Genomic DNA, 27,283 nt, shown 5'->3' on the forward strand with positions numbered 1-27,283 from the left:
TTTAGCTGATCCATAGCTAATCCTTTTAGGGTGATGGTGGTGGGGTTGTCGTAGTTTAAGGCCAAATGGCAGTGTGAGAGACTAAATTAACTTGGATACCGAAACACTTTAATCATGCATGCATGTGATTTTGCAACTTCCCCATTTGGTGGGAGATATGATGTGCTTCAGAAGAAAAGTCATGACAGTTAATGTTGTGGTTCCAACTCTGCTGTGTGTAATCTTGGTGCAGGATTGTGGGGTCCCCTGGTTCTTTCCCCCTCTTATTCTGGATGCTGTCAGTTACAGGACTGGGTAGTAGAGAATATTTGATTCTCACGTGGCCTGTTTGGGTTTATTCAGGGCTGAACAACTGGCTGTGGTTAGCACTGGTGCACACAGTCTGCTTGTCTCAGAGGTTCTCAAAGTACATGTTTTGTAGCATTTCCATAAATAAAATTAAAAAGTGTGATCTCTAAATCTCCAAAAGAAAGATAATTTACCTTGTTCTGAATAGAATGAAAAGCTTTATTCCTGTGCCTGTTTGTGGGGGGAAGTGTGAGAGGTGCGGATAAAAACATCAAAGCTTAAATAGTAAAAGCTGGAGAAGACATATTGAAGTAATACATGGGTAATTGTCCTTGTTAATTGTATGCTATAGGTTGATGTTTGGCCTTTTTGAATCTACTGAAGTTGTTTGGGTGAGTCCTTTACTCCTTGTTCCTATATACTCACATGCTTTCGTACCCTTTGCTTTTAGTGTCATTCAAGGCTGCAACAAAGGCTAGATTGAGAGAGAAGGGATGATACTTTCTTCTGGCTGAGAAATATACGTGGTGACTGATTAATCTAGAGTTGGAGTTTAGTCTGTTTATACTTCATATAGAGATTTACTGCTAACAGCTAAAAAGAAGTAAAATAGTGGCAAGTGAGCTTTGTCCTCGTTATTTGTCTGTTGATGGTTTTTACTGGTCATGTAACACCTGATTCAAAGTTGGTAAATCCCTTGTAAGAGAAGGAGGCTATTTCAGGTATTAAGCAGGTGGTGAGAGAATTTTTTTGGTATGTCTACTAATCAGGCAACTTTTAAGTTATGTTTATTTGATATTTTAACAGTAATTCTAATTTCAGCTAAGGATGCATACTGTGAATGTCATACCTAGTATCTTGGTAGATGTGCTCTTACTGTCTCAGAATGGACCTCTTCTGTATTTGGTTGCTTTGAGAAATTTTAACTTTTCCTTTTGTGTGGTTTTAGTTAAATGGGAAGGAGGCATTTATCAAGAAAAGTTTGCTGAAAGATGCACCAAGTCCCTCTATACTCCCCCCAAAGTGGATTAGTTCTCTGTAATGCTGCTTGTTCTTCGAACTGAGGCATTTTTCATCATCTCCAGCCACATTACGCTTGAATTCTCTTTAAATTTCATTAGTAGCCTATGTGATTCTCTTTTAATATAGTCCTTGGCTTATTTCATCATAATGTATTCTAAACTGGGATTGTATCGGGTTTTATTACTTCAGTTAGAGAATGTATTTCAACAATTGAGAAACCATAGGAGAAGCATTACAGTGTTTCTTAAGTCTCACTGAATGGTACAAACTAAAATGTAAAAGAGTAGTTTTACTATTATTATTCAGAACAGTATTCAGTGGTTTGGATTTAAATACTTAAACAGAAAGTGGATGTTATAAATACTTAACCTGAGGAAGTTTGTGTCTTTTGTGATATGCTGTTTCCGTATTTTGGTTTATCATGCTTAGTAAATATGTGAATTTTTAATACATTACAATTTGTTAAGAAAGTGTCATATCTGTTGAATTTTTTCTGTTGAGAGCATAGCTTGATCTTAATCTGAAAATTTAACATTTAAATTATGTGACAAGTTTTGATTGTAATTTAAATCTGTCACATTGTTTATATCTCGAGAGTGACAGATTGAATGAATGAGGTTTTTTGGTGTCTCTTTTTTAGACATTATTTGATAATCAGATCAATGCTTCAAAAAAGGAAGACTCAGAAAACATTAATAAAAATGACTCTTCAAAGAAGATGTCTGTTGAGAGAGTTTATCAGAAGAAGACTCAGCTTGAGCACATCCTCCTCCGTCCAGATACCTACATTGGGTCAGTTGAACCGTTAACTCAGGTAAATGTCACTAAATTTACCGTTTTAATAGTTTTTGGGTTTTTTTTATTGAGGAAAATTACTATTCTGGTTAATAAATATGTGCATCTTTACTTCTCTGAGTATTCTGAATTATCATGCTAAAAATTGTGGTCATATTTATGAAAGCATGTGTAGGAAGGGGTCAGGAGAGACGTTAAAGCAGTGTTTGGTTCACCTGAAAAAACATGCTCAGAAAATGTTGAAATTCAGTCAAAACATATAAACACATGCTTCTATGTAAAGAGGCAGTTATGTGTGTGTGTATGTGTGTGTTTACACACATGCCTATATGCACACAAATACGCATAAGGGGCATTTGCTCTAGGTCCAAAAGTGCTTTGATCTGTCTGTTCAGGTAGAGAACAGAGAATTTAAGCCTCCTGCTGGCACTTCTTTCAGCTGTTTTTGTGAAGTTGCAAATTGCTTCAAACTTCACTGTCTACACTTGTAATTCCTCATGAAGCAGAAAATAATAGATTTTCATAATGGAAGTCTTTATGGGTACAGTTGTATTTTTTCCAAACTTCTGTTTTTGTTTCATATGACAGCAGCAATCAGATCGGAAGAGCAAAGTTCTTGAAGTAAATACATCTTAGAGAATCAGAGTTGTTTACCAAGACAGTAAATAATTTTTATCTTATATTTATTCACATATAGTTAATGTGGGTTTATGATGAAGACGTAGGAATGAATTGCAGAGAAGTTACCTTTGTTCCTGGATTGTACAAGATCTTTGATGAAATCCTTGGTAAGAATTCTTACAATAATATTGTTTTAGCATTATGGAATACATGCTTTTCTGAGTATTGTCAAAGCACGTTAATTTGTATCGAAGTTTAAATCACAGACTTAGAGTCCCACTAAACCAGCACTATAGAACAGTTTACAGAGGGAAGTTTTCAGTTGAATTTGTAAGAAAGTGTAAATATTTGTTACTGAATGTCCAAACTAGATAATTTTTTGTGATCAGTATTGTTACAAGGTGTTTAATCTGCAAAATTGATAAAGGCCACAGTTTAACATTTGAAAGAAGAAAACTGGAAGTTGTCTAAGTGTTAGGTCATCATTCCATGAATCATTAAAATTACCTCCTTCTGTACAGAATGATAGTGGTGGTGATGGTATTTCTTACAGGGATGATTTCTAGACTTCAAACAGTTTTAAAATAAATAAGTATCATACTGCTATTTAAAAGCATGGTGACTGAGGCACAAACAAATGATTTTTAGAAAATTCTGTCATAAGTCCCTGAGTCACTGTGACTTCTAGTTTATGATAGTCTCTTGGTGACAGGCACACATTAAAGACTAACCAGTGTTAGAGATGTGCAACATCTGAATAGTGTGCTGTCTGCTGAACTGATATTTTGGGTTAATTGACATGAAATCTTGGGCTAATGTTTTTATGAAGCTATGTTGTAAGCATTGACAGGATTACATTGTAAACTAAATTATGGTCTACTGAGGTCAGTGGAAATTTTGTCATGACCTTCATTGGATTTAGAACTTCTCCACACCTCTAAAACTCTTTACAGCATTTCTGTCTTAGAGGTAATACATCTTTGACAGGTGGAAGAGAACAATTTTTTATTTTTATTTTTTACTCATTACTTAATTTGAGAAATATAGGAATGCAAATCTTTCATCACTTCTCTTTTGAGTGCTGCCTCATAGATGAAATTGATGGTCTTTTCACAGGAGGGAGTCCACTTCCACCTTGTCCCATTCAAAAGGAAGATCGTTATCATAGTATTGTATGGCTTATTGCTTCTGTATGTAGCACTGAAAAGTGCTCCATAGAGTGTGGCTTGATAGCTAGGGATCGGTGTTAATAACACTACAAAAAATTAGGTAGTGTAGCTATGTGTAATTTTGAATGAAAATGCATTTAGGATTATAGCAAAAGCACCTTGAAATAGCTGATCTTATACTGACATCCTTATAATCTGTTAAGATACTGTCCTTTGGTGTTTTGGGATTTTATTTTGATCTCTTTCATGGGTGATGAGGCAAATGCTGAAAATGATTGTAATGTGTTTTCGTGGTTAATGACCACAGTCACATTTCTGATTTCTGTTGGTTGTAGCTAATACACATTGGAGTGCAGTTTAATTAAATCATGATCAAATGTTAATTTCCAGTTATCTTTCTTCTGGTCCTAAACTGTGTAAACTGTTTAGGAACTAATTTACAACTGTTAGTTATAAGTCTTACAGGCTCTTTAGAGATAAATTTTGCTGCAGTCAAAACACTCTTTAATGGATGTGATGTTTTCAGGATTGGGTTTCAGTGGCGAAAGGTTGTGTAAACTGATCTGGTGATGTATATAATTTTCTAGAGGTTTTAACGTATGTGATGTAATATGTGTAATATCCCAACAAGTACAGCTAGAGAAGAATAAAGTGTTCAGTATGTTAAGAACAATGATGAGAACGGGCTCACAAAATACACTCTATATTTATTTCTAAGGTAGTCTAACTGCTAGAAATAATTGGTAATTATAAGGTTGCAAAATATCTTCTTGCAGATACTTGGACATATTTATAGACTTCAGTAATAAGACACAGAATATACAAATATATCAGATAAAGAAATACCTGATCCATTGTTACTTGAGATGGAATATGTATACAATCAGTTTTACAGATCAAGTAATTAATTATTGCTCCTACAAAGTGTTAATTTGTGCTACTTTATTTCATAGTAAATGCTGCTGACAATAAGCAGAGGGACAAGAATATGACATGTATTAAAATATCCATTGATCCGTAAGTAAAAACATGTTTTCATTTACCTTCCCTGCCAGTACTGTTGAGTTCAGATTTGTACAAATTATTTTATTAAATGAAATTGGATTTAAAAATATTTTTTTTCTAGTTATTTCCATTAGCTTCATATTTTAAGATGAAAAGGTGAATTAAAAGTGGTTAACAGTAAGTATTACCATTCTGAACTTAAAATTATTTGCTTTCCTAAACCACTCATAATGTTTGATTCTGAAAGCTTGGCAGTACATAACTATAACCAGCCAGGTTACTTATAAATCATAAATACCAACCTTGAGGTTTTGTAACATAATTTTGCACCTCTTGAACTTCTATGTTAACTCCTTTAGCATTAAGATAAGGTTATGTCTGATTAGTCAGCTATATCACACTGAAACTGCAGATTGCAGATATGTCTTTACCGCTGTTTTTATAAATGGGATACTTAGTTATAGTTATTTCCTAATGAGAAGTACTGTAGCTAAATAGAGGTTGATGAGGTTTCTTTAGTAGTAACTTTTCAGTGACATTTAAGTGAATAATAAATATTTTAGACACCCAATTTTTACACCTAATTTTTAGGATAAATATCTGAGAAGTCATTTTTCTGCAAGTTTTCAGTGCACTATCAGTTTCTGTAGACCAAATTGTTTTTATCATGAAGTGGGAGGGAAATGGTTGGTGTAAATCTGTCTGACCTGTTATGATTTTGAACTCTCTAATACTCCAAAATGAAAATGGTATGCAAGAGCTGTAAGTATTAATGATTCCAGATGTTGACGGATGAAATAAGTTACAGTGTTTATCATAAACTGGGAAATAACAGATGATTACTTGACTGTGTCTGGGTGGACTTCAATGAAACCTAAAAAACTATGTCTCAAGTATAATTCTGTCACTAAACTTCAGGATTCAGTTGCAGGTCATGTTGATGGTGAAAGCTCTTCAAACAGATTTTGGGGGATTATTTTTATTATATGAAATACTGTCATGTATGGGCGATTATGCTCCTTCTAAGAAATCTAATAAGCACAAAGAAGTGGTTTGTTCTAAGTAAAATTCAGAGAGCTGTCAATAAACTTAGTAAGAATATGGTCCTTTATTGTATTTTATGTAGTTATTTAAACAGGTAAAATGTATGCAGGAGTCTGTTTTCAAGATTAAATGGCTTAATGTCTTCACTGTTTTACAGAGAATCAAACATTATCAGCATATGGAATAATGGAAAGGGTATACCAGTTGTGGAACACAAAGTAGAAAAGGTATACGTACCTGCTTTAATCTTTGGGCAGCTGCTAACATCCAGCAACTATGATGATGATGAGAAGAAAGTTACAGGCAAGGCTATTTAACATGCTTTGTTTTATTAAATTAAGCCATTGTTTGCTTTTCAGTATGCTTTCTCTTGTTACTTTTTCTATTCTGTTTCATAACAGGTGATTACTTAGTCACCATTACTATAGCTCTTTGTTTGAGTAAAATAACTTAAAAACCACTACTTGTTCTGTTTTCGTACCAATGTTGACAGAGAACCTTTATGTTTACATCTTTAATGTCAATAGTCATTGTTTAGTAACAAACAACATATTTTCGTATTTTGATTATAAAGTATGCAAGCATTTAAACATTTATGCTCTTGAATTGAAGGGAAAAAATAAATTTAATAAATTAGAATACGGCATTATCCTAAATATAAAGTAACCCCTATTTAGATTGTGAATGAAAGTGTGTTGTTTTCTTCCTAGCCCATACACTTTCCTGATGTTATGATGTGTGGTTGCCGTGATTTGAATGATCGTGATCTAGTTTTCAGCTGGATCAGGGTGTTGAGGTCAGTTGCCTTTCAGCAAGCAACTGTTGGTTCAGCATAAAGGGAGTGAAGGAAGTATTGTAGCCTTGAGGGAAGGAGCAAACTGCTCATTTCGATGCAAAAACAGTTGCACCAGATTGGAGGTAGTGTGAAACTCCATCTCTGGCATCCTTTGATAGCTCTTGACATGTGGCCCAACTTTTGTCTTACAAGAACATTTTATTTTATTGGCATACTCTCTGTATGTCATAAATATAGTTCTGCTGTAAAAAAACTTACTATATGTTGTTTTCTCAGGTGGGCGCAATGGCTATGGTGCAAAACTTTGTAACATATTTAGTACAAAGTTTACAGTGGAAACTGCGTGCAAGGAATACAAACACAGCTTTAAGCAGGTATAGCAATGATTTCAAATTTTTTCCTTTGCTGTAATTATAAATTTAAAATTTAACATGTTTTCTACGTTTCATGAATATTTCATTAAATGAATCATTTAACATTCAAATGGATTTGTAGAGTTTGCAGGCTAGGTTAGTTCAGTCAGTAAAATTGGTACTTCTGTTTATTAGCGTTTTTTTTAAGTAATATTTTTCTTGGGAGTGTTAGGTGACTAAAAATGAAAACCTATTTTCTTCTGTAAAGGTAAAGTATATTCATGTGCATGTGAAAAGAAATATATTTAATTGAAAAATTTTGTAATTGCTGTTGTATAATTTGCCAAAAAATCTTTCTAACTAGCTGTGCAAACATAGAAACAGTTATCTGGACAATTTTGTATAGGGTTAAGAAACAAGATTTTTCAGGTTTTATGTCATGAATTTCATTGGCCTAGCCGGCCTTCTGTGCAAACACCCCTTCCTCTGCATTTGAACCCATTGCTCATTGTTATCATTGTTAGCACACAGAGGAAGGATTGAATGTAATCTGATCTACTGTATATAGCTTTGAGATGGCTCCCTTCCTAAAAGTTTGGTATTTAACACTCCACCGAAGTTCTTCAAAGTTCCTCGGTTTTGGAGTCTTTCCCAGTTGGTGGCTTCCTTCTCTTTTTTTTTGGACAAGTAAATAATTTCTGGTTATGTTGTCATATCACTACATAACCAATGCATTTCAATGGTTTTACACATCTCTTCAGAAATGTAGTATTTTCTGCTGACTGCCAAAAAGCAAATTAATCTTAGTTTGAGTGTACTTTTTGAAAATTGCATGTTTTATGACTTGCTGCTACATTTTCCAGTACTTTCAGAGATTGTGAAAATATAGTACAACTGAACTTTGATATATGCTGTGAGTAGGTATTCTCCTTGTTCTTATAAATGCACACGTTGTTAAACAGGGAACAATACCAGGACTCCTGAGCAAAATCTGAGCAAGTTAGTTTGTCAAGAAGCATGCTTTGGTACACTGCACAGCCACAAAGGTGCTCAGAGACTACTGAGTCTCTGCATGGGGACTAATAAGCCTCTCTTCTATAGAAGTGTGTAGTAGATGGAAACCATTAAACTGATGGGCAATAAGGACTGTTTAGCTACCTCACCTGTATCTCATTCAGTTGGTTCTGTGGAAGGTTCTGTTTGCATTAGAATCACGTCCCTGCATATTTACAGAAACCACAAACCTGCTGTCACTGAAGCTTGTGCAGGTCTTGGTAAAGCAATTAATTTTATGCATAGTGTTTTACCAGGGGAAACTTCTAAAAGAAGTCTGTGAGCTTTTTGTTGTGTAGCTGTTGCAATCCTAGCATAGCTGGAAAATGGAAATGGAGGAGGATAACATGTATTGTAAACTAACATCTAAAATTTTTTGTTTTCAAAGACTTGGATGAACAATATGATGAAGACCTCTGAACCCAAGATTAAACATTTTGATGGTGATGACTATACATGCATTACATTCCAGCCAGATCTATCTAAATTTAAAATGGAAAAACTTGATAAGGATATTGTGGCCCTCATGACAAGAAGAGCATATGATTTGGCTGGGTCATGCAAAGGAGTCAAAGTCATGTTGAATGGGAAGAAATTACCTGTAAGAGCATATTTTAAAATATTTTAAGTGTACTGAGTATTTGATGCAAAGAATAGTAATTGTTATCTGCATTATTCATAGGTAAATGGATTTCGCAGTTACGTAGATCTTTACGTAAAAGACAAGCTGGATGAAACTGGAGTTGCGCTCAAAGTTATTCATGAAGTTGTGAATGAACGATGGGATGTGTGCCTCACTTTAAGTGAAAAAGGGTTTCAGCAAATCAGCTTTGTAAATAGTATAGCTACCACAAAGGTGAGTAGTTAAATGAAAAAAAAAAAAAAATCAAAATGTGTACTAAGGTTATGCCTAGTCAGATACTTGATAAAAAAAATAAATCTGGGTTACTAAAAATGAATAGGTGAGAATCTTTTGCATGAGAGGTTCTGGCAGAGCAATTGAATGTAATCAAAATACATTAATGGCAGTATTTCCAAATATGCAGTTGTTTTTAAAACACTAGTAATCAGTATTGGTGATACTAATATCTTATATGAGCATACATGGTTAAATAGAAAATGAATGAAACTATTTTATTCCTTCCTTTCTGAGACATTGTACTAAAATAATTCTGAAATTAAGGTTAAAAAAGCACACAAACCCCTTTAAAGCTAGTGTTAGAAAGTTTTGGAGGGGAAAAATGGCTTTTGGTGTTCTTGAAAAATGGCTTTGCATCTACTGCTTTATGATGTATAAAACTGGCCTGAAATGTTGAGATTAATGTTATTTGCATTTCTATATAAGGGGATCTAGGTGTTCTCTACTTATAAGCAACTATAGTAGTAGTAAAATTATATCATAGGAAATCTTCAGTTATGTTAAGGCAGGATTATGCTCAGCGTACTAAACCACAGTCTTTGTCCTTCTCAGATTGCTGGGGGGTGGTCAGGCACCAAGGCAATCACCTTAAATCAACTAGTGTAACTCTCACTTATGCCCATTCAGTGTGGCCCAGGTTTAGGCATCTGGGATCCATCATTGTGAAAGAAAGTCTTTTGTCATTTCTATTCTTCACAAATTGTCTGGATGAGTGATCTAACAACAGTCAAGCAGTTCTAGTCATTGGTGAGGATGTGTTTTGAGAATCTTAACCGTGAGCTTCCTGAAAGATAAGAATTTGTAATTAAATACTTAAAAACACCTCCTTGCTTGTATCTCTTCTAAGAGTTAAGCAGAAGAAAATTCTGATGGTAGCGCGTTTGTAAGCACCTGTGGTTACTCTAAGTGGGGTCCTAGTCTAGGCAGGTGCCCACAAATACCAGTCTTGGTGGTAGATGATGTGTAGCCAGTGTTTTGGTGGTATATAATTTTTACTGTATGACTTCCAGTGTCGTTTCAGTGTAGCTGAACCAGCGTTCAGTGGAAAGAGGGATAGTTTAATTCACTGTAGAATATTTACTTTCTAAGTGTGCATTTTAATTAAATGCTTATCTGATACTTATCTAAACTAGGGACAACAAATGTATCTTGTAGCTGAAAAGTTTAATTCAGGCCTCTTTATGCAACATAAAGAAGAAAAATAGATGACCTTAAAGATGCATACAATACCTTTATGAAGAAGCTGGCAATGTAGAGAAAATTATGTTTGATATCAAGTTAAGAAAATGTATTTGAAAAACATGAATACTTATTGACTTAAATATATTGCGTACACTTACTCAAAAGATTTTGACTCTTTTGGATCAATTTTCACCCATCATGCCGTTGCACATACATTGTTATCATATATTCTTTAAGAAAATTCATAGAAAAAGTACTGTGTATTCTTCAAAGGTAAGTGTTGTAATTTCTAGTTTTTCCCGCTCTCCCAATCCATGCCTTATGTGTGTGACTGGATGTGGAATGTTCGGGGCCGGTGAACCACCTCACCAGCAATTGATGTGCAACTACCCACTGATGAGACATAATGGCTAGTAACTAACTGCGTCAACTGCCTGTCCCTTATCTGCTAACAGGTGAGGAGCTCATTTCAGCTGTTTTTTGGTTATTTAATCGCTGTTTGCTGAAAGCTTTTCATTTCTGTTTCTGGATAAATTTCACCCAGTTGTAACTTCCACCTTTTTTAAACTTGCTTTAAATTCCAAACAAGTTTTTTTTTTTTTTTGGTTGACGGGGTTTTTTTTTTGAGTGGCATGTAGAAGGTCAGGCAGTATGTTGAGGCACAACCCTTGTTTTGTTCTTGTAAATCTGAACCTTGGTCAGGTCCTCATTTATTCACAGATTTGCCACAGTAGACCACCACTGAAGGTGACTTCAAGCTCTGAGGCAGCTTTTGAAAGAACGTTTGTAGCTATCGTGGTTGTGGAGATAACCTTTAGTGAGACTTGTATATAAACTGGTTAAATATGGTTGTCTCAAGTTCTGAATTTCAAATAGTAGCTGTAGTGGAAATTGTAGCAGAAACTTCAGTTATTAACATAGCGATATAATTATATTTATAATATGGTAGCACTGCTAACTGTAATACTACTAATCGTTTTAGCAGAATGCTCAGCTGATACAGATGCAGTGTCAGATAATAGACTTGGATGGAGGGAGCATCCCAACCTGTTAAAATTTGATGGAGTTCAGCAAGAAATTTAGGACCATTCCAGAGCATGATGTTTTCAGATTTTTTCTATTAAAATAAATATAATAGAAAACAAATTCACAAGAAACAGGATTTTATTTATACAGCTAATTAAATGAAAACTGCAAATTTATAGTTAGCTATTGGATTTGTTTGCCATATGAACCATTTATCTGTCCATAGAATTTAAATACAACTTATCTTGGAATTAATTGAGGCTGTTGACTATTGATGATTATATGAATAGAATTTATATAGGAGCCAGTCTAAGCTTCATTTTTAAGATTTTTGATTGTTACCATTTCATTAGATGTCTTTGCATCCTGAAGCTTGCAAGACTGGGATTCAGTTCTAATGGTCACCTTCTAGGAAAAGAAGGTTATGCAGTTTTAGTGCTCTTTCTCATAATACAGTAGTCATAATAATCATTGACAGCCCTCTAGATTTAGAGGGTATTTTTCTTTTTCTGTCTTGCATTAAAATGTACTGACAGCTGGGGCAGTTGTAGACTGTTATGCTTCTATAGTGGGTAAATGTGCCACCTACTGGTGAGATGGTTGAAAGGTTCCCAACTTTGAGCTCTGAACATCCCTCACTCATTGCTACACACTAAGAATGGATACAGGAATGGGGAACTGTTATAATATCTAATCTTCTAAGAACAAGAGTTACTGGTAAGTAGCTATTTTTTGATATGTCAGCTGTTAGTTTTAGCAAAATATTTGAAGTGCTGAAATTGTAAAGAAAAATTGCTAAAGTTGTAAGGACAAAAATATACTGATATATTCCCGTAAGCATAAGTTTTCAGTAACGTGATGAGTAGAAGTAATGCATTTTAAAATTGCCATTCAAATGTGGAATGATTTTTGAAACATGTAATTTGATATTTTCCTTTAGTAGCTTCTCTTTACAGTTTGGAAATGGATTTATTTTTCTTTAAAGTGGCAGGATGTTGGTGGATCAGCTTTCACTTGAACTCTACCTATGCTGAAACTGTCATCCATATGTGAATAAAAGCTTGTGTTATGGTTATGACTAATAATGTTTACCACTTTAAGCCATTTTTTTACTTCCTCTTTTTTAATTTTTATCTCTACTTTCTACATGAAGTTGAGAACACAGCTACTATCTCCCATTAATTTAACCACTGCACATCTTCTTCAGTCTTTTCAGATGCATTCTCTGCTGTAAAATATGGAATCCTAACTTCTGCTAGTTGTTTGTTCTTTCTTTTCCTCTGTCTTTTTGATTGCTGTTTTTTCTTGGGTTTGTTTTCCATTTTTTTTATGTATCCTATACTTCCTCATACCCATCAAAACTTTTTTTTTCTCTTCAGTTCTATTTTTAAAACAGCTTTAAAGAAGGAGATTTTCTTTGTTTGTTACCTCATGATGAATGTCTCCATATTCATGTTTTCTTTACTTTGTCTGCCCTAATGCAAATTACTCTGAACAGAGTAAGCATTATTTAGTCTGTATTTTGGTAAGGCACTAATTGATATTAAGCAAAGGTGATCTTCCTTGTAATGTACTGAGCGTTAAGTTAGGTATGTTTTAATTGTATAGGGTATGCCTGCATCACTCCGTTCTTTGTTACAAGATAACTTTAGTCAAAACATTATGAACTTTCTAAACAGCCACTAGAATTTAATAATAATATTATTATTTGTACTTTAAAGGAAGGAATTTGAGTAATCAAAACTGTAAACAGCTTTCAGATATCCAGGGCTTTAGGACCATTCATATTTTTGACATCTTTCCAAAGAAAGCCCTGCTATTTTACCTGCAAGAGAAGTTGTGTCACCTTGGACTTGGAAATATTTAAATATATTTATCACCATTGGTTTAGGCAATATCAGTAGTCGTCGTTCCATAGAATTAAAGACTACAGGATACATACCTTCAAATACTAATTGTTTTATCTATGAAATAAGTTTGTGCTGTTTCAGTCTTTACTAGTGCTTCTGATTCAGATTGCTACTTCACTGTAGACTATACCCCATAACTGTTAGGTTTCTTTTACACTTGTAAATTCATAGTTATTTTTAGGATGTAACAGATCTATAATAGACTTTTTTTTTTTTTTTTTTTTTTTTCAGAAAGCTTCTGTTAAGTGCCTTTATTTTCTAAGCAGATTAATCTCAAAATTACTTGTACTCTAGCAGTATGTTTTGGTTTTTTGGTTTTTTTTTTTTTCTTTGTAGCTGGCTTAAAGTTAAAGCCCAAAAAGAATTGTAGCTAGAGAAGGTGCAAGAAACTTTGGGACACCTTCTGAAGGTGTTCACATGCTTAGTGCTTCCCTATTTAGACTGAATTTCATCAAGAGTAAAACAGTTATTTAAACATTTTCATCACCCTGCTGCATTGCAAAGCATGAGTTATATGGCTTAAAAAAGGTAACTTTTCTGACTTGTAACTTCCAAAGTTTCACTGCATAAGTATAATAATTTTCTTGAGGATCTATTGTGCTAGGGATTGGGAGGTGAATGCACTGCCTCCACCAAAAGTTCTCTCACAATAATGGCTTCACATGAAATACCTAGTTGCAAAGGCCTTAAGCAAGGATAAACAGTACTCAGAGTCCCTTTAGGATAAAGGGAAGAATTGCGATAGGCACCATGAATGTTTTGCTTTCAGCTGTTGTGCGTTGGAGGAAGAAAATATTTTTTCTCCACTGTGATGACGCAAGAAATTGCTTATAAGCTTTTTTTTTCTCTCCTTCCCTCTGCATTTGGGCAGTGACTGTAAGGGAGTTTGCTCTTGTTTCAAAGCAGGTAGCAACATGATAATGTAGCTACAAGTTATTGCCCTGTGGTCTTCTAAGGGGTCAGTTTGCCAGCTGAAAGTTAACTGCATGCCCTGTTATGTATCTCTTGTTGCTAAATCAGGTATGAATTTGGAGCAGGCTAGCCCCAGGCTAGCAAAGAATGCTAATAGTGTTTATACAGATTGTTCAGTAAATACAGCTAAGAAAAGGTGAAATTACTTTTGGGAAGGAATAGGCATGGATACTATGTATCTGAGGGTGAGCCCCCTGAACAGTGTTATATGAACCAAATGGGGAAAGTTTAATTTGAGGAACAAATGCTTGATGTTTTTAGTCCACGATTATATGCCTGTTAAAAATACCTTTTGACAGCCTCGTGCTGTTGCGGGTACCATCCCTGTGCTACAGAGTAATTTTCAGATCTGCCATACTCTTAAGGTTTTGTACCCTGTTACAAGCTGTAAGCAGCTACATTTGAAGTTCACCGCTGTAGAGTGGATGAAAGGTCTGCTTCTTCTGTTCCCTGTAACATCCATCATCCTCACTTGTATGAAGACTGTATGACACGAAAGAGAAACTTTAAAACAAATTCTCCTTTGTTATGCTGCAGTTTATTGTGCATGGATTTCCAAATTTAAGTATGGCTACAGGAACTTTGTTAATACGGCTAAAAGCTATTAGGAAATTTAATGGGTTTGTTCTGTGTGTTGTTTTTTTTTCTTTCTTCCCTCATTAAGGGTGGTAGGCATGTTGATTATGTGGTGGATCAGGTTGTGGGGAAACTGATAGAAGTGGTGAAAAAGAAGAATAAAGCTGGAGTTTCAGTGAAACCATTTCAGGCAAGTAACTTTATACAAAAATATTGAAAAAGATGAATGTGGTAATTTTGTTGATTAAGTTGGTTTCTATGTTTTCAACAGGTGAAGAATCATATATGGGTTTTTGTTAATTGCTTGATTGAAAACCCATCATTTGATTCCCAGACAAAGGAAAACATGACATTGCAGCCTAAAAGTTTTGGGTCCAAGTGCCAGCTATCTGAGAAATTTTTTAAAGCAGTAAGTAAAGCATATTTCTTCTTTTCCTTGAATCAGTAATTGAAATGCTATATTGAGTGTATGTATGTTATGTAGCAGAAGATTAATTAGTGCATTATGGTACTCTGATGACATTACCATACTATGAAAATGGGATGAAGCAATTTCTGTTCATTCTTTGGCCTTAAGAATGGATACAATAACTGTTTGGATGTCGCTCTGGATTTAAAAGCGAGCTTCACCTGATCAGTTCATTTGTGGGAGATTCTGGTGTTTATATTGGTGAAATGAATTTGACTCTTAAAACCTAAACATAAGCCTTGACTAATTTCTTACGTTAAGGTATTTTTCTGTAGTTGAGAATATTGTCCAACTTATTCTTTGGTATCAGTTTTATTGTCTTTCACTGAGGTGAAAAGAAAGGGAAGGAACGTATCACATTTACTTACTCTTCCAGTAATCAAGGAAATGCAAAATTGTGGCTGTAGTTTTCAAAGTGATCATTATTCTGGGTGGCAACTTTAGAAATTTTGGCTGTAGACAGGTTAAGAATTGCTACTTTAATACTAATGTATCAGTAGAAACACGTGGTAGAGGTTTTTCCTGTACTACATTTTTATAGAAGGAGGGAAAAGCAGAATTCTGTTAGCCTGAACTTATACTAAGTCCTGTTTATGCCAGTAGCATAAACAGAACTCCAGGAGTAAGGAGAATGGTGCCACTGCTAATACTCTTGCCATCAAAACTTGTATAGTGTTTTGTTCTTCTAATTCTGTGTTACTGGTGACATTCTCATAGAACTTACAGGAAAAAATAACACAATCTCATATTCATTCTTCAGATTTTGTCATATGTAGTGTATTTCTATCAGTAGGTTTGATTGACAGTGTTCCTAATATTCCCAGAAGTAAACGCTGATCTCCAGAGGTGTTAAATGTACAGCAGAATCTCTAACCAATGAGTGCTGTATTATGGGAGATAATGAGAAGCCAAAACTCAGTATTTTCTCCACCTGTATTTTCTTTTGATGCGAAACCAAACCTAAAGCAGTGTTCAGAAAATATGCTACATGCTATTTTTGCTGCAGGTGTGTTTCTTAAAATGTTGTCTGTTTCTCAAGTGGTTGATATAGAGCCTTATTCTTAAATGCTTTTGGTTGTCTTTCAGCTGTTTTCAGTCATTTCCAGAGAAACTTTAAATGGTCATAAATATCTCATAAGTTACTTTTTGCTGTCAAAGTCCAGGAAGCAGGTGTTTAGTACCTAAGATGTCTCAGCACATCAACCACATAACACAAGGCCACCTCTTATTAGGTCTCAGTCCTTTTTTCCTCCTTCCACCAATTATACAAGGGGTGGAAAAGGAGCTGTGTGAGTGTTGTGTTACTGTTTTGTGTGCATGAAATGATAGACAGTAAAGTATGTGTTAATTCCCTGACCTTTTATATATTGCAGTTTTTAAAATGTAGAGGGCTTTGAGAACCAGTGTTTGATTAGTGACTTAAAATTGAGATACAAGAATCTGCTGTATTAACTTTTTTCATCCACAACTCTGATCTGTTGCTTACAGGCCTCTAACTGTGGTATCATAGAGAGCATTTTGAATTGGGTCAAATTTAAGGCACAAACTCAGTTGAACAAAAAATGTTCATCAGTGAAACACAGCAAAATAAAGGGCATTCCGAAACTGGATGATGCTAACGATGCTGGTAAGAGCACTTATTTTTAATGTCTTTGATGTTTCATAGATTTTTTTTTTTTACAGACATCAGCATTTTCAATCTGACTTTATTTCTCACCCTTACGTATTTTTTTAAAAAAAATATTTCTGGGTTTCTAAACTTCCTAGAACTAGAATTAAAGTGTGATGGTGAGTTTGATATTAGGAACACCATCCTCTCCAGGGTAGAGAATTAATAATGCTGAACAAAAGTGGGAGCTGAGTTCCATACTGAAAGAGTGCATATTTTCTTATTGTGTTTTCCAGCTAAATAAGTGTTACCACTATTCTATTCTGGAGGTGACTAGTCTTCCTGACCTTTCTAACATAAAAAGATCAGAATCTTTATAGGGTCACAAGCTATAGGAAGTAGATCACGTAGTGTGCAGGCCTGAGGGAATGGTTCAAGAGACTTTTTCCATGAGACTTTAAAACCTATTAGGTTGCTGTCTGGGAATATAGGGCAAACTGGCTTGCTTCCTAGCACAGATACGAGTCAGGATCAGCTGGCAATCTTTGTGCTGGTAGCAATGGGATGTGAGCTGTCCTTGAATTATTTGAGGGGCGCGTGTGAATAGGGCTTGAAATGTTGCCATCCTGTGCCATCCAGTGTTAGTTGATTTTTAATACATCCTTACATTAAGCAAAAAGAGAAATTGGAATGAAGTAGGTGGGTGGGTTAAGTAGGTAAAAGCATGGTAAAAAGTCTTTTTTGAACTCCAGTGTTCAAGTCAAAGATGACTTAATGAGATGATTAATTCTGTTTAATTTACCTCCCCTTCTTTTTGATTACTTGGGCTCAGGTTATTAATTCTTTTAATTGAGGTTTCCTCAGTATTTTATTACTTCTCCAGTTATTCAGATGTCATATTTTGCCTCAAACGTTGATAATCATGTCTCCTTTAACTAGTGTTTTGCTTGTGGAATTTGTATTCCTTAGTCACATGCATGTTCCTGGTATTTTTCTTGCCTAGAAATGATGTGTTTTTATGGATATCAAGCCTAATGCTCATAAATAACATCATGAATGATTTTGGATATACTGTCTACATAGGGTTCTTTTCTTTTTAGCTCTGCTTTGGACACCAGGCTTCAAATTCATTCCTTACTCGTTTTTTTTTTTTTTTTTCTAATGGGGGCTGAATACAATATTACAGTGCCTTTTACCCTGAAACTTCCTCAACTAAGAAGGCATGTAGGGATTCATTTGGGCTCAACACTGATACTTAAAGTTGTGCATGGCTTGAATCCCTGTTACCCAGGTATTTCTCTGCCGTCTAGTTATTCGTATATGAGAGCAGGAAGTCTGCATGTCCCAAGGAGGCTTACCTAGGTATTGGTTTATTGATGGTCTGGAACATACTAGATTTCTCACATTGAAGACATTGCACATTCAGGGTGGACCTACAGGAAAGCAGAGAGGCTTTCAGTTTCTAAATACAATGTGTGTTGTCATATTCACACTTGTCCTGATTTTCTGAAGTGTCTCATATACTGGCAAAGATGTTTTAAAATGGAGGAATGTAAATAATACTAAGTTTAGTAAAAAGTTCTTTAGTCTTTTTTTTTTTTTTTTTTTTTTTACTATATGGATCATCTGTTCACTCTTGAAAATCAATAGGATTTTTTGTTTGTGTTGCACAAGAACTAAGCTAATACTATAATCAGGATCTCTGAACTCTATAAAAAGCTGCTTTCATTGAGAAAGAGAAGGCAGAAGATAAAACACAAGTGACTCCTTTAGTGTGGCTGAGTGTATTGGTTGCTCTGCTCTTGAGAACTTGTCTCAGTGAACTTTAGTTGGTGACTGCACCTGACTGAAAGCTTAATGTTTCTTAACATAAGGGGAAAAGGTTGTCCTGGTGCCATGGAAATTCATTAATGAATGCACAGACAAAACACTGTAGAACTATCCATCTTTCTTTATGTCTCTGGGATCTTAATAGAAAGGATTGGGGATTCTCAAGGTTAAGGGAAGGACTGTACCTTCTCTTTCTGTGTGTGAGAGGTGGTCCAAAAAATTCAACTCTTCAGTGTATGAATGCTTGCTGTGAATGTGCACGTAACTAGAGCATATTGTGAAGAGTTACACAGAAATAGTCCTTTCTAAAGAATTTCAGATCTCTTCAGAAGCTGGAGAAAGGATTAAACAGATGCATGAAGATACAGTTTTGGGGAGGTAGCTTTGATTCATGTGTCACACAGAGGTTATCTGTAATCTGGCAGCAAAATACAGTAGTTTCATTTGATGTCGTTGTGTTTCAGGACAAATAAGTATTTGGAAGGATTCTAGGAAATACATTCGCATAAGCACCCCAAATTAGTTGAGGCAACAGGGTTGGCTTTGGTTTCTAATAGCAGGTGACAGTAGTTGTTGGACTGAAGTAGTCCATTGCAGCTGGGCGAGAATAGTGTCTGGCCACAGACTCCTCTGGCTCTAATTCTTCCTATGGATTTTAGATTTTATTTTTATTTCAGGAGTGAATTTGTAGCTGAGGTCCAACATCCACAGGTTTCTTGGGTGTCAGCTGCCACTGAATTTTTGAATCAGTACTGGTTAATCCTGAGGAATGGGAGAGCGCTGTATCTGTACAGTGATGTACTTGCTGAAGATTTCCTCCCCCACTGAAAAGAATGAGTCCTATGCCTGGTCATTCTTGCTTTCTTGAGATCTTGATGAGGTATACATAGTTCTATGGCTTGTTGGAGGAGAAGAGGTAGAAATGAAAGGAAAATAATCAGGAATAGGAATACAGGATTGCAAAGGAGCAGCGATATTACTAAATCTGGTGAAGCATAAAAGCATTCTTTCAACTTACCAGTTCATATAGTTTTCTCTTTTTGTTCTTTAGAGCTGTGTTCAGGAAAATACCTGGCACATTGCAATTCCATGAAATTAACTGCTAATGATCGCATGCATTCCAGAAGAAAGTGCACCTGGATGATATTCAGATGTGTTTTCTGCAGTTCATTTAGGAAAAAGATTGGCTGTCATGTATTCTAAACCAGTAGACTAGTATTTTTCTTGGTATTTGGATTCCACCTTGCTGATAGCATGGTAGCTATTGACACCTTTTGATACAGTGTGAATAGCTGCCTAATTTAGATTATATTAAGCCATATGTCTGATGCAGAAGACCAGAGATGTTGAATGTAAGTTCTGTATAATAAGGTTGTTTTTACCTACCAGGTAAAGGCAAATCAAAGCACCTATTTTAAATACCAATATATTCAAACTATCTTATTAACAGGTTGTGAAACTCAACCACCTTGAAGTTTTTTGCAGTCTTTCATACCACTTGGCCTTGGTAAAATAGCAAAACTGCTTAATGAGCATTTGGACCCTTGGAAAAGAGCAAGTTCCTTGTTTGAACCTCCTTATTATTTTAAACATGTATTCAACTATTGCAGTTATATTAAACAGAACAGTTTTGAGAACACTGGACACACAGGCACCAAAATGCAGTGTGTCTTGTAGAATCAAAATTACATTATTAGTAAAATTTTGTTTCTTCTGTTGGAGAAATTTCCAAGAATGTATAATAAGTGCACATGTTCTCATTTTTTGAGCTTTTTTGTCAAGTTTTTCTTACAGCTGCCTGGCTTCAGTCAATGGACAATTTAAAAAAAAAAAAAAAAAAAAAAAAGTAATTTAGTAAGTTATTTCTGAAAACATACTGCGAGGAAAGGGAGAGTGCAGAATGGAATAACTCCTGTAATATAACTCACATATGCATAATGTTTTTGTGTAAAAAAATTTGCAGCTAGAAAAGGGGAATGGTAAAGGTACAGAAGCAATGTGTCTCTTGTGCAGATGTGTGGGGATGCCACCAGTGCATCCCATTTTGTTTATTTTGCTCCTTGTCCATAGCAATCCATAGTGTATTGCTAAGAGCAAGGATAATTATTCTTGTGTAGTTTTAGTGGTATGGAGGGCCATCCCTGATTTAAATTCAAATTTAAATTACCTGATGTAGAGAAGGAAGAATATTCATTACTGATGCAACTGTATTTTTGTTATTTGAGTTTAAGTTATGCTTTCTGATTTTTTTTTTTTGCCTTGCTTCTCCTTCTTCCTGGACTGCAGGTGGCAAACATTCCTTGGACTGCACGTTAATATTAACAGAAGGAGACTCTGCCAAATCTTTAGCTGTCTCTGGCTTAGGTGTTATTGGTAGAGACAGATATGGAGTATTCCCACTCAGGGGTAAAATTCTCAATGTTCGAGAAGCTTCTCACAAACAGGTGAGTATTCTTGACATCTCCTTTTAGCTGACAAATAGATGTCTCCTGTTCCTTTTTGATTCCTAGGGTTACTGCTTCATATTTTAATTTATATATTTTAATGAAAATCTTGTGGCTGGGATTTCATAAAGTACCACTGGCTACTTTAAAGTCTGGGATAAGCCTGGAAATACTAAGTGTAGTAGTGCAGTGCTGGAATGATAAAATTCTTTTCTTCATAAGTGCAAGGAAATTCTACTATGACTCATTAACGTTTTTCATTAATACTTAAACCTAAAATTTTATGTTCTCTCCATTGTCACATGATTTCACTGACTTGCAGTTTAAGGCAGTAGCAGCAGCATTACCCCACTGCATTGCTTCTGCTGCCCTCTGTAATTTGCTATAGTAAGAGTTGGGTTGCAGATGTGCATAGAAATAGGGGAAAGAAGGCAGCTTTGTGAGATGACTTTTTGTTAGGTGCACTTATCTCCCTGCCTTTTGGACCCAAAGTACTCTGGCTGTAGAGCAGAAAGGAAGTGGTGCAGTCTTGAGAATCTGCATGTACAGAAGAAATATTTACAACTGTGAAGGCTGCAAGGGGGTTGGGGCTAAAAAGGTTATGAATTTGAGGTAGGGGTGCATTGAAAAAGTAGCTATAAAGCCCATCTAAAAAAAGATTGGGGTATTTATGGATTTTTACTTTTTACACTGACTGCAAAGGTGAATTTTTTTTTATACAGATTATGGAAAATGCAGAAATCAACAACATCATCAAAATAGTTGGACTACAATACAAGAAAAGCTATGAAGATCCAGAATCTCTGAAAAGTCTGAGATATGGAAAAATTATGATCATGACAGATCAGGTTAGTCTGAAATTCACAGGTTTTAATATACAGAGCTTTTTAAAATGTGGCTTGCTGCAATTTGGTAGGTTACATTTTTGTGCATTCTAATCTGTTTCTGTGTTATGGCAAGATGGATGTATTCAGAGGGAATCCCTAACGTATGAGGTTTCTTCATGGGAATAACTTATCTGTGTGTTGTTTTGGTTACTCCGAACGAACAAATGAACTTTGTTGCACAGTAGCAGAGGTGCCTAAAGTAATAAAAACATGTATAAACAAGAGTGCTTTTCATAACTCAAAAATATATTGAACGTAAGGATAAAAAGGGAACAGTAGATGAGGGACTAATGCTAGAAAGTCTGGGAGATATAAGAATGCAGGCAACTATTTTTGGATAAGCTCTCAAAGTGTTCTGTCTATTGTTTAGATTCTTGAAGTCTAGGAGTCTTATGCTTTGGGTATTTGTGAAGTTTTGTTATTTTTTCCCTGAGAGGTTGAATATCGAGCATCTTAACACCAATGAGAGCTATGGGCCAGGCTTGGCTTTCTTCTACAAAGATTCAGCTCTATGGTGTCTGGGAGAGCTGTCTAGTTCTCAGAAAACATGTCACAGGCAAAGAAACCTTTGAGCTGCAGCTGTGGTCTTGGCTTGGAAGAGCTTATTCTTAGCTCAGATATAGTGCCATTCACAGGTGGCTATTTTATACCAAAGTCCCATTGGGAATCCAAATTAAAACTAGCTGTTCCGTTCTGTGTTTTCTGTCAACAGACATTGTTTTGATGTATCTAGGCCAGTAAGTGTGGTGTTTTGTGGTTTTGGGGGGTCTGACATTTTATAAGATTGTTTATTTTCATGTTCTGATTCAGGATCAAGATGGATCTCACATAAAAGGCTTGTTGATCAATTTTATTCATCACAATTGGCCATCACTGTTGAAACATGGTTTTCTTGAGGAATTCATCACTCCTATTGTAAAGGTATGGGTTCTATTAATAAGGTTTTATGTATGACTTACAGTGCAACAGAAAAGTTGATCAGGATTTTTTGGGTTTTGTTTTTTAAAGGCAAGCAAAAATAAGCAAGAACTTTCATTCTATAGTATTCCTGAATTTGATGAGTGGAAGAAGCATATGGAGAATCATAAAGCATGGAAGATAAAATACTACAAAGGTTTGTTTGAAAACAAATAAATGAACCTCATGGATCTAAAAATACATAATAAATGAGTGCTATGAAGTTTTGTCTGTAGCTGTTTTCTTGATTGTATCTTCTGTAATGATTTTATAGTATTCCCAGTAAAATAAAAGGGGTAAAATAATAAAACTTAAATTCTGAGCATTGTGTAACTATTTCTTTTTATCTTACAGGTTTGGGTACCAGCACTGCTAAAGAAGCAAAAGAATATTTTGCTGATATGGAAAGACATCGGATCTTATTTAGATATGCTGGTCCTGAAGATGACGCTGCCATTACACTGGTAAGAATTTACAAAAGCGCTTCTATATGATAGGTTTTATCTTCCATTGTTTGCTGAAAATGGCACATGAGGAAGTCCTAACAGGGTTGTTTTTTTTCTTTGAGTAACTGAAATAAATACTTTTGGGAGAGAAGGAAGCTTCTGGAAAAGATTTTAGATTCTGGAATAAGAACTTTACCCATGTTATAAAATCAGCTCTACTTTCTGCTTAGTAGCTTTGATCAGTTTTGTTTGGTGTGTATATCAAGAAATGTTACATTCAGACTTCCTTTAAAAGACAGAACATGCAAAAGAGTATTCGGAGTAAGGCAGTAGAGCCCAGACAAGTGGCATTTCACATCTACTTAGGGATCTGAATTTTATTTCTGAGCAAGTAAGATCAGATAAATATTACTTATTCATTGAAGATATATCAGGATGGCATACGTGTATTCATGCATGTGTTCTACATATTTGAACTTGAAATATTTTAGGTAGTTGTATGCGGGAAAGTACTTGTGTTTCAGAGAGCTTGTGGAAGGACAAAGGATGGAGTGTCTGGAACGAAGCTGTTTTCTCAAGAAATGTTTTACCTTTTATCTACCTCAAACTGCTATTTTAATTGTAGATGATAACTAGAGGGAAAAAGGGGTAGGAGAGAAAAACTAAAAATGGGAAAATGATTTCCATCTTAGACAAAATGACTTTTCCGTATACTGTGGATTCAGTAAAATGGTGTGGTTTTATCAACACAAAGGTATAGTAGGTATCTGTTCTGTTGAAGAAAACCAGCCTGATATATCAGGATTTATTTGTAACATTCATTTTACTTCTGCCCAAGAATATATTCTGCCGCTTAAATATAATCCATGTGTGTGGTTTGCCATCCCAGAGTTAGATAGAAAAGGAATCTATATATTTGCATGTACAGAATACCAATTGGTGGAGAGACCCTGAACTCACTGGTTAAAATTCTGAGCTCTATGTTTGTAAATAGACCTCCGTATACAGGCTGATATCTGAAGCCATTTCACATGTTAATGGCCGATCCTTGCTGTTGTCCAGAATTCTATTCTGTCAATTTGAGATGAAGCTAGTCACCTCTGTTACACCAGAAGCAACTACTGACTAGTAGTGAAGCTGTTAACAGAAGCTTCACTTATGCTCCTACCCACATTTTCTCTGCTGATAGTTATAAACCCAGCCCTAAATTTACCTCTGGGCATAGATGATGCAGTGTTATAGGCTCTGCCAGGCCTCATGACACCTGTAATCTAGGAAAACAAATTATTTCATATAGCAAATTCTTCAGCATTCTGAAGAACTCTTTTGCTAGCAATTGAAGTCTGAATAGCCATTTTAAGTGGAGAAATGAAAAAAACATTTTTATTCTATTCAAGAATATATATTCAAGAATAATTTTTATTCAAACTTTTAATTCTATTAATTCTATTTTTAATCCATGAAAATAATTATGCTGATCAAGCCCTTGCTCATTTGTCACTTCAGTGGTCTAGAAAAAGTATACACACACTGAAAGGAGATAGAAGAAAACTAAGAATTTAGTCATGTGTTTACAAAAGCCTGATCTTAAACCTTCAGATGTCTGACATTGTGAATTGTCAAGCTTTGTTCACAGAGGAAGTCAATCTTATGCAAAACAGAGTGATATCACTTAGTCCCTTTCTCAGAGAGTAAGTTGCTAAAGTTTACTATTTGTTATGTAATACCACGGTCTCCAAGGAAATGAAACTACTCACTGAGATCTTTGGAGTACTCCAGTTAGATTCCTTTAAAAAAAGATAGTGTTGATGATTGTTGTCTTATGCGGGAGAGTGGTTGAAATCAGGACATGATGGAGTCTCTATGTGTTATTCCCTGAGAAAAGACGGCAGTACTTCAACAATTCACAAGACTTTCCCAAAGTAGTTGAAACTTTGCTTAAACCACATACTCAGTTTTTATGTAGTTTTCTTAGTCTTCTGGAAAAGAAATGGACTGGAGGGGAACTCAATTTCTGTAACAGGACAAAGTCTTTTAGAACATTCCTGTGTCTCTTTGTAGAGATAAGTGATTGCTTTAAAGTGATGCCTTGTCATCATGAAGACTAAGGCCCTCAGTCAGCTGGCCTAAACTCTGGCTGTCTTTTCATGCAGTGTCAATTTGTCAAGTTGTCAATTTTCTTAAGGGGACTTTGGCCAACCACTCAAACAGCTACAAATTATTGGCTTTCTGTGGCTGACAGAGCAAACAGGGCATGGAGAGGACAGGAAGATGGGATGTTTTCTCTAATACCCTCAGTTAATTTTCTTGATGACAGCTGTCACATCTCAGTTTCTTGGGACAACTCTGATTTGCTGATTCCCAGGTCAGGATTAAGGTGAAATGACACCAGGGATTCTTCAGTTCGCAAAACTCAATTTTTATTTGGTCACAACAGATATTGGCATGAAACTTTGTCAGTAAGCCTTGCAACCTCTGCAGCGAGCGGTAAACCTCATAACCATACACTGACAACTGTAAACCTTACAAGTGGCAGACATGCCCTGACAAGCCTTGCCTTGCATGCGGGGGTACAGAATGAGAGGAAAAAGGAAAGGAAGAGAGGAAAAAAGAGTGAGAGAGAAAGAAAAAAAAAGGTTTCTTTGGTCCTGGTTCCAGCGTTGGTCTACAGGTCTAGTTCTGGAGGGGTGCTGCCACATAGGGCTTTGACTTGTTTTCTTTTATAATTTCTTGCCTTTCCTCCAGGCAGGCACTTAGACTCAATAGGCTAATTATACATCATGCTTAGTCTGTGCTTCTATAATTTTCCTTGCTTTGGTGCATGTGTAGTTTGAACCTTCAGATTCTTCTAGAAATGGATCAGTGGGCTTGGGTGTTGTTGGGTAGTTACTCCTTCCTCCCTGCAGGTATGACTGTGTCTGACATTTTTTTTCTTGGCACACATGTTGTGAAAATGGCTTCTCTGTTGGCTTTTTGTGGAGTCACTCAAGATAGGGAAGTTCAGCCTCAGGAAAGTATGGTCCCACCTCTGTGAGATCCCCTCTTTCCTGCTATTACCTGCACAACCCTGGCATTTCCATAAAAACTGTTTCCTTTACCAAAGTTCTTTATTGGGTGTTTGAGTCACTAACTATGGTTTAATCGGACCATCACAACAGCTGGTTATAGTTCAGTCTAAATGATTAACCCAACATTAAAATTATTTGGGGAGAGATCCCAGTACCTTTAAACTGTGTGTCAAAGTTCAACTCTGATGTGAAGAGAGGAATAAGAAAGGTAAGATTTGTCTAAATGTGTACAGATTTTGGGAAAGTAATATAAATTTAAATTATGAGTGGTGAGATATCTGTCAGTTCAGAAAACCTTGTGCAACAGTGTCTGGTCATGTGCTTGTACTGCTACTTTAACATAAACATTAGTTATATGGATTTTCTTATCCAAATAAATATTACTGAATACTTGATCAGATAGCGCAGTACACTTAAAATTCTGACTAAAGTCACATACATTTACACAAGCATATATATGCTGATAATTTAGTGTACTTGTAATGTTTTCAGGCCTTCAGTAAGAAGAAGATTGATGACCGAAAAGAATGGTTAACAAACTTCATGGAGGACAGACGACAGCGTCGGCTACATGGCCTTCCTGAGGTGAGTCCTAAATAATAGTAATAAATCTGGTGGTTGAGATTTAAATGTAATTTGGTTTTTGTATTGAATGAATAATGTATGTGTGTTTTTCAGCAATTTTTATATGGTACAGCAACAAAACATTTGACTTACAATGACTTCATTAACAAGGAGTTGATCCTTTTCTCAAATTCAGACAATGAGAGATCTATTCCTTCCCTTGTTGATGGTAAGCTGATAATTCATTATGATTTGTTGGAACATTCCTCTTTGTTGT

The 27,283-nt window shown here is 35.4% G+C and overlaps 1 protein-coding gene across 2 annotated transcripts in view; it reads left to right on the forward strand.

The window, feature by feature from the left end:
* Positions 1 to 27,283, forward strand: part of TOP2B (DNA topoisomerase II beta) — a 64,310-nt gene that overhangs the window by 14,769 nt on the left and 22,258 nt on the right. For both annotated transcript variants that reach the window (XM_026842172.1, XM_026842173.1), the window contains exons 2-18: positions 1,952 to 2,125; positions 2,804 to 2,894; positions 4,850 to 4,913; positions 6,103 to 6,248; positions 7,018 to 7,115; positions 8,536 to 8,748; positions 8,830 to 9,003; positions 14,821 to 14,922; positions 15,004 to 15,141; positions 16,690 to 16,828; positions 20,927 to 21,084; positions 21,807 to 21,932; positions 22,782 to 22,892; positions 22,980 to 23,085; positions 23,283 to 23,392; positions 26,935 to 27,027; positions 27,121 to 27,235. In XM_026842172.1, coding sequence (XP_026697973.1) covers positions 1,952 to 2,125; positions 2,804 to 2,894; positions 4,850 to 4,913; positions 6,103 to 6,248; positions 7,018 to 7,115; positions 8,536 to 8,748; positions 8,830 to 9,003; positions 14,821 to 14,922; positions 15,004 to 15,141; positions 16,690 to 16,828; positions 20,927 to 21,084; positions 21,807 to 21,932; positions 22,782 to 22,892; positions 22,980 to 23,085; positions 23,283 to 23,392; positions 26,935 to 27,027; positions 27,121 to 27,235 — 2,158 coding nt within the window. The remainder of the gene's footprint in view (positions 1 to 1,951; positions 2,126 to 2,803; positions 2,895 to 4,849; positions 4,914 to 6,102; positions 6,249 to 7,017; positions 7,116 to 8,535; positions 8,749 to 8,829; positions 9,004 to 14,820; positions 14,923 to 15,003; positions 15,142 to 16,689; positions 16,829 to 20,926; positions 21,085 to 21,806; positions 21,933 to 22,781; positions 22,893 to 22,979; positions 23,086 to 23,282; positions 23,393 to 26,934; positions 27,028 to 27,120; positions 27,236 to 27,283) is intronic.

The sequence above is a fragment of the Athene cunicularia genome (genome assembly GCF_003259725.1).
Source record: "Athene cunicularia isolate RWA chromosome 2 unlocalized genomic scaffold, athCun1 chr2_part1, whole genome shotgun sequence".
In the NCBI taxonomy this organism is placed as follows: domain Eukaryota; kingdom Metazoa; phylum Chordata; class Aves; order Strigiformes; family Strigidae; genus Athene; species Athene cunicularia.